The sequence below is a fragment of the Stegodyphus dumicola genome, chromosome 7, assembly GCF_044657685.1.
Source record: "Stegodyphus dumicola isolate Sdum_Otavi_A_Nest chromosome 7, ASM4465768v1".
Lineage (NCBI taxonomy): Eukaryota > Metazoa > Arthropoda > Arachnida > Araneae > Eresidae > Stegodyphus > Stegodyphus dumicola.
The window spans coordinates 97705198-97719172 of NC_140774.1; the positions used below are offsets into that span (position 1 = coordinate 97705198).

General features: G+C 32.0%; 1 protein-coding gene across 1 annotated transcript in view; it reads right to left on the reverse strand.

The window, feature by feature from the left end:
* LOC118199841 (eukaryotic translation initiation factor 1A, X-chromosomal-like) overlaps positions 1-13975 on the reverse strand; it is a 59694-nt gene that overhangs the window by 6868 nt on the left and 38851 nt on the right. The window contains exons 4-5 of the mRNA XM_035371699.2: positions 7658-7790; positions 6234-6328 (exon numbers count right to left, since the gene is read on the reverse strand). Of these exons, the coding sequence (XP_035227590.1) occupies positions 6234-6328; positions 7658-7790 (228 nt within the window). The remainder of the gene's footprint in view (positions 1-6233; positions 6329-7657; positions 7791-13975) is intronic.

A 13975-nucleotide genomic window follows, 5' to 3' on the forward strand; every position in this document is an offset into this window, starting at 1 on the left:
CGCGCATACGCACAAACATATTCGCAGCCGTAAGGGTCTTACGCGCTCTCGTAAACGCCTGTGCGCATGCGTGAACACGACGCTTGCGCAGAAAGTTTGTAGCTTTGAGGTCCGGATTATAGATCATTCCGGATTATGGGTGTCCGAATTAACGACTTTTGACTGTATTACATGGCTAGCCTAGATGACGACTGATTACTATTTTTTATTTTACTGCAAAATGGCAAGGTATTTATTAAAAAGAAAAAAAAAAGGTTTAAAAAGATTTTACGGTAAAATTCTAGTATACGGTAAGGCTTTGGCACGATTTTGAAAAAAATTCTTGCCAAGACCAAAATGACCCGTTTACTGCGCATTATGATGTCGCCAAATCTCATTATTATTCTAACCAAAGAACGTCTATGTAAAGAAGAAAAGGTTCCATACAAGTAAAATGCTATTACGCCGTTAGAATGCGGAGGAAAAATTTGCCAAGGGATTTGGCGACGGAACCTGACGGCCAGAATTTCCCTCTCCGCGATGTGTACAGGAAATTGAGAAACACGTGTTAAGAAGAAACGCTCTTTGACAAAAAGAAAACTACGAAAATCCGTTTTTAAAATTATTGCGAAAATTAAAAACGGATTTTCGTAGTTTTTTTTTCCCCTGAAAATAACTAATCCATGAATTAATTTACTTGCGCCAAAAAATATTTTCTTTTCCTTTAGAGTTTAACCACTTGCGCTAAGACTAAACTTCAAGGTTGCGGTTCCGTGCGCTACAATATAACAAGCGGTAAAGTGTCTCATTTACGCCGCTCCGCATCTGCGAGTGCAATCCAGAGCTGTAACTCGAGAAATAAACAATCTCGTTGTTAGGCGACGTGTGCACCACGTTATTTTCATTTTTGCGATAAATGCTTATCGACGTGGTGTTCACGTCGCTCACGGTTTGAGACAAAAGCATCTCAACATGCGTGGCACGTCTTTTTAGCGCAAGTCATTAAAGAAATTTTAAACGATATTCATTTTATGAACTCTTGATAACGTGACCTTCGAACTTCGACATCGGTTTCGAGCTTTGGCAACAGATATATCAGACATGCACAGCTGTTTCCCTCTATGATGGAACGGAGCCACGTCTGTTGCAGAGAGGTTTTCCTTCTTTACAATACATATTCGTTGATTCTAACCTCCATGGTACAGTATACTAGGATTAAACCCATTTTGTTTTATACGAGAACAGGTACTTTTAGTTCATGCACTGCACATGCGATTCTCGAGAATACTGGAAACCAAAAGTTGCGGGAAAGTTGCTTTGCCTTTCTAAAAGACAATCAAATTGGAGCTGCGAAAATTGGCTCTATGCCAGCTACCCGAATGACACTCACGTGATACATAATTCGCCAAAAAAGTTATCTCTTCCGACGTCGGCGCAAATATCGCTTTTTTTGGCGGGATCGTCGTATGAACTTCCCTGACTTTTCCAGATTTTGACAAAAATACTTAAATTCCCTGACTTTTCCCTGAATATTTTGGTCAATTTTCGAATTCTCTGACTTTTCCCGGTTCTCCAGGTAGCGTGGCAACCCTGATGTCACAAAAAATCCATTCTGAATCCATTTTACAATGAAGAGTACTTTATTCTGTCTGTGCACAGAAATTTTTATGGAAAAAAAAGTTAAATGGATTTTTCCTTTGAAATATGAAATTTTTCGTTATTTTTCGTTATAATACTTCCTTTACTTCCTACAAGAAAGTAAAAACGGGTGAATGCAGCACAGAGAATATGCAGTAAACAATAATTAACTATTCTTGATATATCATCTGACAACTCATCTGTTATAACAATCAATGATTTAATTAAGATATATATCAGACTTCTCAAACCCCATTACATGTTTCCAAATTGATTTCAGAATTAATTTTAATGCAAAATCGAATAAGGAATTACATAGATTCAAGTATCTTGACATGTTAGTTCTTAAATAAATAAGAAATTTATATGGTAAGATTAATTTTTTGCTATGATGACAGGTGTCTCTCTATTAGGAATAATACTCTACTAGTGAAAATTAAAGGAACATTTGAAAAACCTGCTCATAGATTTTAAATTTCGGACTTATTTCTAATGGCATAACTATATTTGTCCTGCAATTTAATGCAAAATTTTATTTCTGCATATAGGTTTGCACACAAAATATACAAATTAGGCAAAAGAAAATGTGCAATGAACTTACATTGGAATTCTAGTGATGTTTAAAGTTAATGCAGTTTTTGAAAGTGATCAGTCATGAAATATCCCATTTTCATAGAAATGGTTTCGTAGCTTGGGACAGAATCATCAAAAAATGGGCTAGTAACTGGTTACGGATATATGGACAAAGTCTTAATACCTAATGTAAGGTTTGTTAGAGATGCTGAATTTTTTTAATTGTACGAGGCGTATTCGCAAACTAAGTACCGTTTTTAAAAAAAAAAAAAAATAGTAAAACAATTTTTTCAAATCCAATTTTATTTTTACATGAAAATACATGTCTTAAACTATTTTTCAACATAGTTTCCGCCAATGATGAAACACTTATAGCGGGTGACCAGTTTTTGTATACCATCGTCAAAGAAACTTCCCACCAGTTTCAATAACCACGACTCCACAGCATTTTTCGTGTCATTGTCAGATCCAAAGCGCTTGCCACCAAGCTCGCGCTTCATGTGCAGGAAGGAACAAGTGATAGTTGGACGGCGCCGAGTCCGGGCTGTACGGCGGGTGATCGAACTGCTCCCAATGAAACTGTCGAATTAACGATTGAGTGACACCAGCAGTATGGAGTCGAGCATTGTCACGGAGCAACACAATTCCTTTACTGAGCGTTCCTCTTTGTTTGTTTGAATGGCATGCCTTAGTTTTGTTAAAGTCTCACAATATCGTGCCGCTTTAATGGTTTCACCTCTGGGAAGAAATTCAGTAAGCAAAACGCCTTTCCTATCCCAGAAGACAGTGCATATGATTTTTTGTGATGACATTGTCACTTTGAGCTTTTGTTTTTTCGGAGAATGAGTGTGTCTCCACTCCATCGATTGTTGTTTCAATTCTGGTGTGAAATGACACACCCAAGTTTCATCACCTGTCCCAATTTGGTTTAAAAAGTTTTCTCCCTCATCACTGTATCACATGAGAAATGTCAGGGCACTACCAAGTCACTTTGTTTTGTGAACATCAGTGAGCATTTTTGGAACCCATTGGGAACACAGTTTGCGATAATTCAAGCGGTCAGACACAATTTCGAACAAAACAGTACATGAAATTTGTGGAAATGCCTCTGAAAGAGTTGTCATTGTGAAGCGTCTGTTCTCATGAATTGCTTCATCAACTTTCCTTACCAAATCATCGGTGACAACAGAAGGCCGACCACTCCAAGCCTCGGCGTGGACATTTGTTCGACCTGCATTAAACATTCTTACCCACTTTCTCACCATTCCATCACTTATCGCGTATTCACCATAAACTTCTGTCACTTGACGATAAATTTCGGCTGGTTTAACATTCCTTGCATTCAAAAATTTAATCAGGGCACGCATCTCACAGTCAGCGGGAGAACTAATTGTCTTAAACATTTTGAATGTGCACGGCAAACTGAAAACACAACATAGAGCAACCAAAATGGCGACAACTGAAAGTCAGTGAACAAGAAAGACTAGTGTGCATGCGCGGGACGCCTACCACAGCGCTGCGACGGCGCTAGAATGAAACGGTTCTTAGTTTCCGAATACGCTATGTACGATGCATTTTTTTTTCCTAACGAATGTTAATTCTCATCTACATCGAGCATCTCTGCTGCTGGAAACACAAGCTACCACTCAACTGAGCAAGTCACTTATTTACTAGCCTTAAACCCAACTGGGAATGTGGGAAATGCTTTAAGGCCACTGAAATACAGTTCACCAAATGCCTCTTTGGACCTCTGAGATCTAAGAAAAATACCTCCAATAGTACACAATTTCAGAAAACCTGATTAATACTTTGATAAATTCTATGAAATCAAGATGTGAGGTTTGCATTTCTGTCAGAGATGACCATACAGTATATTAAAGAAAGATTTGTTATAAAACTGGAAAAATAATTTTTCCATCTATATAAAATTTCCATAAATTTGATTTTAAATTCAAAATTCAATTTTTCAATAATTACATTTTATTTCAATCAGTGCCCCTTAATTCTGCTGAGCAATATATTAATTTTTGGGGCACTGCAACTGGAACTAAAAGCCATTCTGGCAATGGTCAGTTTTGTAAATAAATGATGTATAGCAAGGTGGCCTGCTTATATCAGATTCACATTTAATCACAAAGAACTCTTACAGGGCTACAGTCAAGGTTCTTACCAACTCTTCAAATCCAGGTCAGTCAATCATTACTGTACAACATATATCGTACATGTAGGAGCATAATCATGTTAAAATCAGAAAAAAAAGAAAACACCAAAGTGTTGCTAATACAATTAACAAAAGAGTTTAAATTATTATAATACACTTGTTTGTTCATAACTATGGAGTCAAATTCAACCCATGAGAAACAACTCCAAACCATTACACTTCATTACAAAACCTCATCCTGCGACACACATCAGTACCATTCAACACAGATTCTCCATACTTAGTGAACTGCCAAGAGAGTCCACAAAGATTCATTGTTCTTGGAAAATGTCACTATTGTCATTTATTTTAAGACTCCAAAGACATCAAAAATTTACCTTGCTGTACATAATACATGATGCTCATAGCATCAGTGTTTGATTTATATGCAACTACTCAGTCATGGAAACTTAAATATGAGCTTTCAATTAATTGCTATTGCACTAGAGTCAGAAATAAAAGCCTAACAGAATTTGATATAAATGTTTTCTGCTAATTCTATGCAATTCTGTTTCACAACACTCTCACAGACAGTGATCTACTATATCAATGACAGCTCCTATATCTTTCCATTTCCCAATGGCATCATTTACAGTGAAATGGAAACTAAGCAACAGAAAAATTTTATAGATTTAGCAAAATAATTTCCCCAATCAGTTTAACAGGATCATTTCACTTACACTTTTATCCAATTGTTTTCGACATTACAATATGCTTTGCAAACTTATGTATTTCCTTTTATACCCCTCTGAGCTTCTGTTGTGAATCCCCTACCTCAAGTGCAGAGCTATGAAAATTTTAACAAAGAACTCATACTTATTTTTAAAAAATTTAATGTTTATTTTTTTATAAAACAGAAAATGCAAATAACTGTACATGAATAGGAAAACATTATAAAAAAATAAAAACAATTAAAAATTAAAATTTTTTTTTTAATGCTAAAGAAATTATGTTAAGTAATGACTAAATTTAATTTTAGGCACAGTTTAAGGCAAAAGCTGCCACGTGTTTTCTACTTGTTTCATGTCAGTTGATCTTACAACATTCAAAGGCTGAGAGCAATGGTTTTTCAAGAATACAAATAACTTATTTATTGGCATGTTAATGGAAATATAAACAACACAATTTCATTCCATCATTTTGATGTTAAATAATTTGACACCCAAAAATAAATTCATTGAAAACAAATATCATTTTCCAGTAACTGTTTCAATTTTAGGCTATTTGCAACACATTTGGCCGAAGTTAAACAAGACCACATAAATTTCTTTAGGGAAACAAAGATTAACATAAGTATGATTATGCCACACAAAACATGTATTTATTTTTCTTGGAACATAAAAAGAAATAAATACAGAGCTTGGAAATCCGAGATAAATTTAACAAAAACAGCTCTCCTAAAAAGGTGTCACTACTGAGTACCTTCCAGTAGTATTCCGATGCTTCTGATCACAAAGTTTGCCTCAGATTATATGAAATTCTACTTAATTTCATTAAGATTTTATACTAAATAAAGAATTAAAAAAATAACACTAATGATGTTAGAAAACATTACTTTTAAAGGGAAAATAAATAGTTCTTACAATTAAAAACAAAATCTGAAACATTAAAAAATTAATTGATAATTACATTCAGAATCAATGAGTAAGCTATCAATTATGATTAACTAGTCACACAGAAATTTCATTTATGGGCTCTCTGAGCAGCTGTAACTACTCCACAGGAGAGTACACACAAGTAATTAAACTGAAATAGTAAAATCTAATTAGCAGGTCTGTAATTTCTTAAGAAATAATTGCCTTTTAAAATTAAATTACAACTAATTTTTTCCCATGATACTTACATTTTCAATATCATCTTCACCACCAACTTCATCAAACTCAATAATGTTGTCATCTTCCTCTTCTTCACCAAATGTAACAGTATCATTTATTTTAGCTGAAAAATATTTTATATATTTTAATAACATTTTAATAACAATTTAATATATTTTAATAACAATATTTTTAAAAAATCATTTTCAGTAGTTCAAAACTTAAAAAATCTGTAGAATGATTTCATTTATGAAAATTAAAACAAAAATTTAGTTTTAGCATTTTAATTGATGCTTTGCAGATTTGCTATTTAAAGAAATTATTTAATACGAACATCACGAAAACACATTTAAATATTTAATGTGGATATCATATGACTTCCTTGCACAGCCTATCAAATCATATACATTTTTTCTGCATTTCATTTAAACTTATTTCCTCAAATTTCATTAGAGATATATTTCTTATTCAACTAATTCAGTTCTCACCTCATGACAAGGCAAAAATACATAAAAACTCAAAACATCTTATTAAAAAATGTAAAAAATGAAAAACATAACACAATACATATAGTTAAAAACAGTTTAAAAAAAAATTCTACAATTCAAATTAGAGTTTCTATGCAAAAATAAGCAATTCAGCTAGTGGGCAAGAAGACAGATTTCTCGACGCACAAAATTGAAAGTTGACTTTTATTCTAACTGGGGAAAATTACACTTAAGTTGGTGTCCCAGATGACTTTAATTCACTGTTCTACTAAGAGTTTCAAATGTAAACAAATGGCGTTCACATCAGGCTTAGCACCACTTAAACTTTTAAATTGTTGATGATTCTACAACTATTGCATGCAGATTAACTAAAGGCATAAAAACCTTAACTAGAACATACAAATATAACTAAATTACTTTCAAAGCAAAAAGTGCACATTTTACTAACATATAAGAATGCAGCCAACTGCAACCAAAAAGAGAGGCAAATAACTGCATGCTATAGCAGTACCAAATACAAAATTTCAACATTCTATGGCTAGTAATTTTTTACTTACGTAAGATACGTACATACAGATATGAAAAAAAATCTCTTCTAAATTCATTTTAAATCTATTTTACAATCTGTTTTGGAAAAAAAAAAAAAAAGAGTCCTGTATTCTGTCAGTACATACAGATGTCGCACAAAGCACCATTCAAATGGTTCAAGAGCAGTTGGAATGGATATTTTTATTGAAATATGATCCACGAAATTTTTCACTATTAAAATATTTTCTTTACTTTGTACAAGGAAGTAAAAAGGGAAGGAAAACTATTCTTTCAAGAACTTATTTATTTTCAGTTTTGCTCTTTTAGTTTATGCAAAGGAAATATAACGCATTTTCATACTGGGATGAATGCTTTACTATATTTAATAACACTTAGAACTAATACTAAAGCTATTATTAATTTTTTAATTAGCATACCATGCTCAGGAAGTTCTCCATATGCTTTTAAATTACGAGCTTCATCAGGATTGTATTTCAGTATAACATCTCCTTTTGAATCTTGAAAGTCTCTTAATCCAAGAAGAATTATATCACCTTGATTAATCCAAACCTACATTAAAAAGGATGTGGGAACTAAATATGAGATTGACACTTACTACAGAATATTGAACAAGTACTACATGAATTGAGGCCCCAGTATACATAAAAAAGCATGCCTTCAACTAATTTTCTACATTTATGTATTTTAATCTTGATACAATCTGCAAGAAGCAAAGGCATAAGAAGCAAACATACAAGAATGTACTTTAATCCATGAGAAATATTCGCACTTATTTCCCATATTTAAAGATTCATAAACCATGAATCTATCAAAAGAGTTATAATAAATTTTACAAGAAGTAAGACACGTTGATATATATAATATATTGGGATATATGCTTAAGACCTATAACTGACATTTAAATATCCAGAACTCAAATAGTAAGATGTTCATTTATTGTAAAAGCATGAAAATTGCAAGTCCTGTGCTTGATCAGTGAATTGTATAGCAGGTTCACAAAGCTCTGAAAAATGCCTATAAACGCTTCCATTTGGAGCTTTCACTAAATGATTATGATAAATTTACCAATACCAACTGGTAACAGTCAATTTTGTTTCATTGTGAAAGGTGTGTTTTTTTAATTTGTTATTTGCTGGACATATGAGATTGAAAATATTCTAGCAGTCATTATTTATCTTCAATAATTTTATAAAATTTAATTTTTAAGTATTATCAGTTGCAATTATTGCTGTTCTATGGAAATGAAACAGGAGATTAATCAGCATCCTGAGGCAACAACTCTACATTACTACAGTCAATACTCACTTAAATTTGTTCTGACTAAAGCAACCATTCATTATATCTTTTTTTCAGTAGGATGCAAGGAATTGCTATATCAAGCATCAACCATAATATTATAATTGCCTGACTCTATATTTCAGTTATTTTATCTGCTGCATTTATCACAAAATTAATAATATTCTTAAATGAAGAATTTAAAAGCATCCATTAGACTTCCTCATACCATTTGCTCCTGATGAAGAAGAATATATGTCTGATTGCCCTCAAAATCAATATAGTTTTATTCAAAATACATACCAAAGTAAGGTTGCTTTTTCTTCATTTAAAATTTCAAAATTAAAGTGTGTTTTTTCCAATTCAATGTACTGATATAGTTTCAACATAGTTGTCTACAATCAAAGTTTTTTTTTTATTTTATTTTATTTTTTTAATATACAAGTTACAATTTAAGCATAGTTCTTTTATGAGATCAGCCACAACAGTACCAAATCAATCTTAGGACAGGGATGCCCACCCTGTAGCTCATCAGCCACATGTGGCTTGCGCAACTTTTTGATATGGCTCTTATTGCAGGTCTGGTCCCTTTTTAGTCTCGTGAAGTACCAAGAGAGGAAGCAAAGATTAAATTTCAGTCGTGTCATACACACCGAAGGTAAATCTTCCTCAAGGGACTTCGATTCGACACATTATATTTTAGCAGACGTTGCATGGCAATGTTCCTCTCAGCATTCAATATGTCATCACTTACGTCATAGTAGGCTGCTTCAGATTGAATAGAATCAGCATTCTGGTAAACCGATTCTTGAGGATTAGCTTTTCCATGCAACATCTATTTACTTTCTAGCAACATCGTCAGCCTCTTGCTGTAGCCTCCATTAAACGCATATCAATGAACATAAAATGAATTTTCAAATTTGTACATGAAGTAGCTAATTTGGTGGTTTCATAAAGGTATAAAAAATATTCATTTCTTCTATATGTGTTAATCATTAGTTTTAACAAATGCTAATGGTTTTGCCTTAAATGTGTCATCACATGAGTCAGAAAAAAAGTACCTACAATGATAATTTTAACCATGAAGAGAAAGAAAAATATGTTTCCATTAATTTTAAATACAAATGTATTGGTTTGATTTACGGTTCAACACAGTCTATTGGGAAAAAATTCCTTTGGATCAACTTACCAGCGTGAAAGTGGTTTTTCAAAAATGAATTTGTCAAAATTAAAGTTCAGATTCAGGAGAACAAATGCACATTCAAATGACTGCATGAATTGAGCCATAACATCACATGTACCAGAGTATAGTAAATTTCCAGAAGATGTGTAGAGTAATGACATGCAGACTTCATATTAAAATATGCTTTTCCTGCATTTAATTTGCATCTTAATGAATTTTTAATAAATACTACAGCACAAAGTATGACATTTAGATGTCTAATACTAGAATGTTTTAAAATCCAAACCTCCAAACCACCAGCAACTTTTTTTTGGGGGGGAGAGGGTGCATGTATGCTTTACATAGTCACATTTTATATTTTTCATAGTAAAACATGTGGAGAATTCCACTTGCTAATTTCACTTTGGCATTAAATAAAATATTTCCATATTGAAGAAACAATATTTTATTAGCATAACTCTGTATGATCAATAATCTGGCTCAACTGCCTTTTTCCTTGGCACACATCTCACTGAAACATTTTACATCAATTTTATGACTCATGAAAAATTTTTATCCCTGGCACTAACCTGGTGAATCATTTATAATTTGTCTTCTTTCATCACTGCATGACTATTAGCAGATGACAACTTAAAAATATTACTCAAGCAGCAATGTCAAAAAAAAAATTTTTATATACATATTAGTAATTGAATACCAAAGAAAATGGTAACCTTTTATGCTGACATTATGCTTGGCGATGATTATTTGCTTGGCTAAGCGTGCTATGAAGTGTTGAGCATCTTGCCAAGAGAAATTTAACAGAAATTTCTTTCAATATGCAAAAAATATGTTTTGTAAATGATATTCATACACGAAAAGGTTATGTTTGAACTGAGAATAACGCGTCAGAGCTAATATGGCTACATTGGGTTCAGAATTTAGCGGTGGCAAAAATTTTTTAATGTAGAGGCATTTCAATTAGAGAGCAACAAAATTACAAGAGAGAAAATCTTTAGAATTTAGGGTAGGCAGTGGAATAGAAAATTTAGCTAGAGCAAAATTTTCATAATTTAAAAAGATGCTTGCCAGCAGAATTTAATACCTGAATAGACTCAGGCTGAATATGTCTAGCACCAGCTTTGGATAAGCCTTAAGTATATGAGGGAATTTATTTATTTATTCAGGAATCACAAGTTTTAAATATGCACAGGAAATATGCATGTGTATTATAAATAACTAAACTGATTAAGGCTTAACTTCGTCAGCACGCAATAGAAGCAAGACAAAATTTAGCTGAATAATATTTTTAGTCTCAAATCTCATTATACATTGCTAGTGTTCCTATACAGTGTATAGGGATGCTAACTAAGCTGTACAATGATACCGCGAATTTGAAGGTTTTCAGGTATTGCAAACAAAAAGCAACATTTTCCAACTGATGGAATTTGTGGAGAAGTGATAATAAATAAAAATGATATAACAGAAGATTTTCCATTTCGATTACAATGCCCCAATCATCAATCAACTGATGAATGGCAAAATCTGTAACACAGTTCTAAAAAGAAATATTGCTTCCAATAGTGAAGATAGTGACAAACAAGTTGTTGAGAGAGAAACAACTTCATCTGAAAATACAGTGGGAATTCAAAATATGGCAATTACAAGACTGTAACAAAGGAACTAACTAAAGAAGAAATTATATCTATCTATAAAATTTTTTAAAAAAAAAAGTATTATTACAAAAAAATGAAGCGACTTGCATTGAAAGAAATGTTTAAAAAAGCAAACAATTAAATATTTAGCTTTTTTTTTTGTTGTTGTTTGTAAATTTTGATTCCCTTATGATTATATGCTTTATTATTTCATAAACCACTACTTCATATTTTTAATTTTATAATTTCTACATGTTATCTTGCTAGATTTAAACTGATTATCTAATACCCAGAAAAATCCTAAAACCAGAATCACTGAAATACCAACAAGTACTTCAATACTCAAACTTTGTATCTTAATATAAAATGCAAACAACATATAATTGTGACTTGCCTTTTTTTTTTTTTTTTTTTTTAATTCTAAACTAGCTCACATCAAGTTAAAGGCTGAGCAGCAATGTTTTATCAGCAAGTTATAAAGTCACCCAACTAGGATCTATAAAACTAAAAAGTTTCCACAATAGCTGGATCACTTAGTTTACAAACTTATATGAAAACTAGCAAAACTAGATTTTGAATCAATGAAGCAAATGAAATTGTAAAAGTACCATTTTCAAATATATTCAAAATCTGAATTCAGATGTCCAATAACCAAAATCATCTATTATCCAGACATGTGAAGAACATGATATACAGATTATTCAGGATGAAAAGATTTAAATTGACCTTTTTACTGGAAATTCTCGACATGGTAATTATGGGGCTTTCAGAACAAGTCAATAACTTGGTACCTAAACAAGAAATTATGTCTTTCTGTAAAATTAGAGAAGATGATGGAATTTTGTTCCTAAATAAGAAATTATGTCTCTCTATAAAAAGACACATAAGATGAGTTTGAAAGACTTATATTGAAAGAAATATTCGGGAATATAAAAATATATTTTAACATTAAGCTTTCTATTACAAAGCTTGGTGTCTTAATGTCATAAATGCTTTATTATTTCATAAACAACCACTTCATACTTTTCAATTTTACAGTTTCCATATGTCATCTTACCAGATTTAAATTGATGGTTTATAATTCAGAATTTCTAAAGTTTTGAAAATTCTAGATCTTGGATTATGTACTGTGCCATGTATTAGTAGGCACACTTAGCGTTTGGAACAAGCTTAGGCTCGAGTTTGATACTCGATAATTTTTAGTCGAGTACTCAATACTCGAATCAAAGCCCGACGGGCTTTCGAGCTCTGTACATACAAAATGTTTTTCGTTCTGCATTTTATTTTTAATTTATTTGACAACATATTTCTTAAGAATCCTGGAAGACATTTTATTGGTGTCATAAAACTGCTCCTTTTTAAGTACATAAAAACTAAAACTTTTGTAATTGTATTACAGGTAAGTAAAGTTAAACAATAAAAGGATTATAAATATATACAGTAAAATAATGCCAGTATTTTTACCTGAACAGTGTTGAAACTTGTTTTGGTAAAGAGATGAATTTGTTGCCGCCTACAGTACATATAGTACAGGACATAGAAATGCAAGGATTTTTAATCTTTACCAATAGAAACAATATACTTTTAATTTTAAGTAGTAACGTGTATGTAATATTAAATAATGATTTTCTTAGCATAGGTAAAAAAACAAAATTACAAATTGTTGAACGTTGAAAATGCCGTGTTTCACAAAACAAGCATTTATTACAGAGTAATACGCAGACACAAGCAGAAATACAAAAAGAGATACAAGCAGATCATGTTTTAACAAATCATAAACAAATAATAATAATAAATAGAATGGGATTAAGTTTCGGAATACTTCAGACCTGACAGAAAGCTAATGCATCGGATGTGACAGAATGCTATACTTCCTTTTAACCAATAAGAATGCGATTACTAATATCTCAACACAAATTTAGTTGAAATTTTAGCAATATTTTAGTAAAAATGGTTAATATTTTTGGAGTTACAGCTGTGATCACACGCATATTCTAGAAAAGTATTTTCTATTTTTTTTCTAGAATAGTAATCATGCCAAAAAACAAAAGATCAACCGTTTGGAGTCATTTCGCCATGGCAGACCAAAATTATGCATACTGCAATGAATGCAATAAAAAAATTATCATTTTAAATGGAAATAAGTCAACAATGCATCGTCATCTAAGCAACGTTCATAACATTGACGTTGACAAAGCAGAAGCAGAAACGACAGCTAAAAAAAACAAAAACTTTGGATAATTTCATAATCAAAACATCAATTGAAGAGATTGTTGCAAAAATGGCTGCAGTAGATGGTTTATCAATTCGTCAAATCACTCAGGTAGAGTTTATTTGACAATCATTGGTCTTAAGAGGTATGAAGCTTCCAGCCAACGAAAAATCTGTAATGGCTCTTGTTCATAACCATATGGAAACTGTGAAACAAGAAAATCAAAACTGATATTAAAAAAGATATTGCCGGATCAAAGAAATTCTTCATTACCATGGATGAATGGACCAACATTGGTAACCGGAGATTCACGAATATAAATCTGCATACTGCCTGCCAAAAAAAGCATCAATCTTGGACTGAGAATTTTTGGAAGTTGCGATGCAAAAAAAATGCAAGAACTCGTAGAAAAGTACCTTGAATCTTTTGG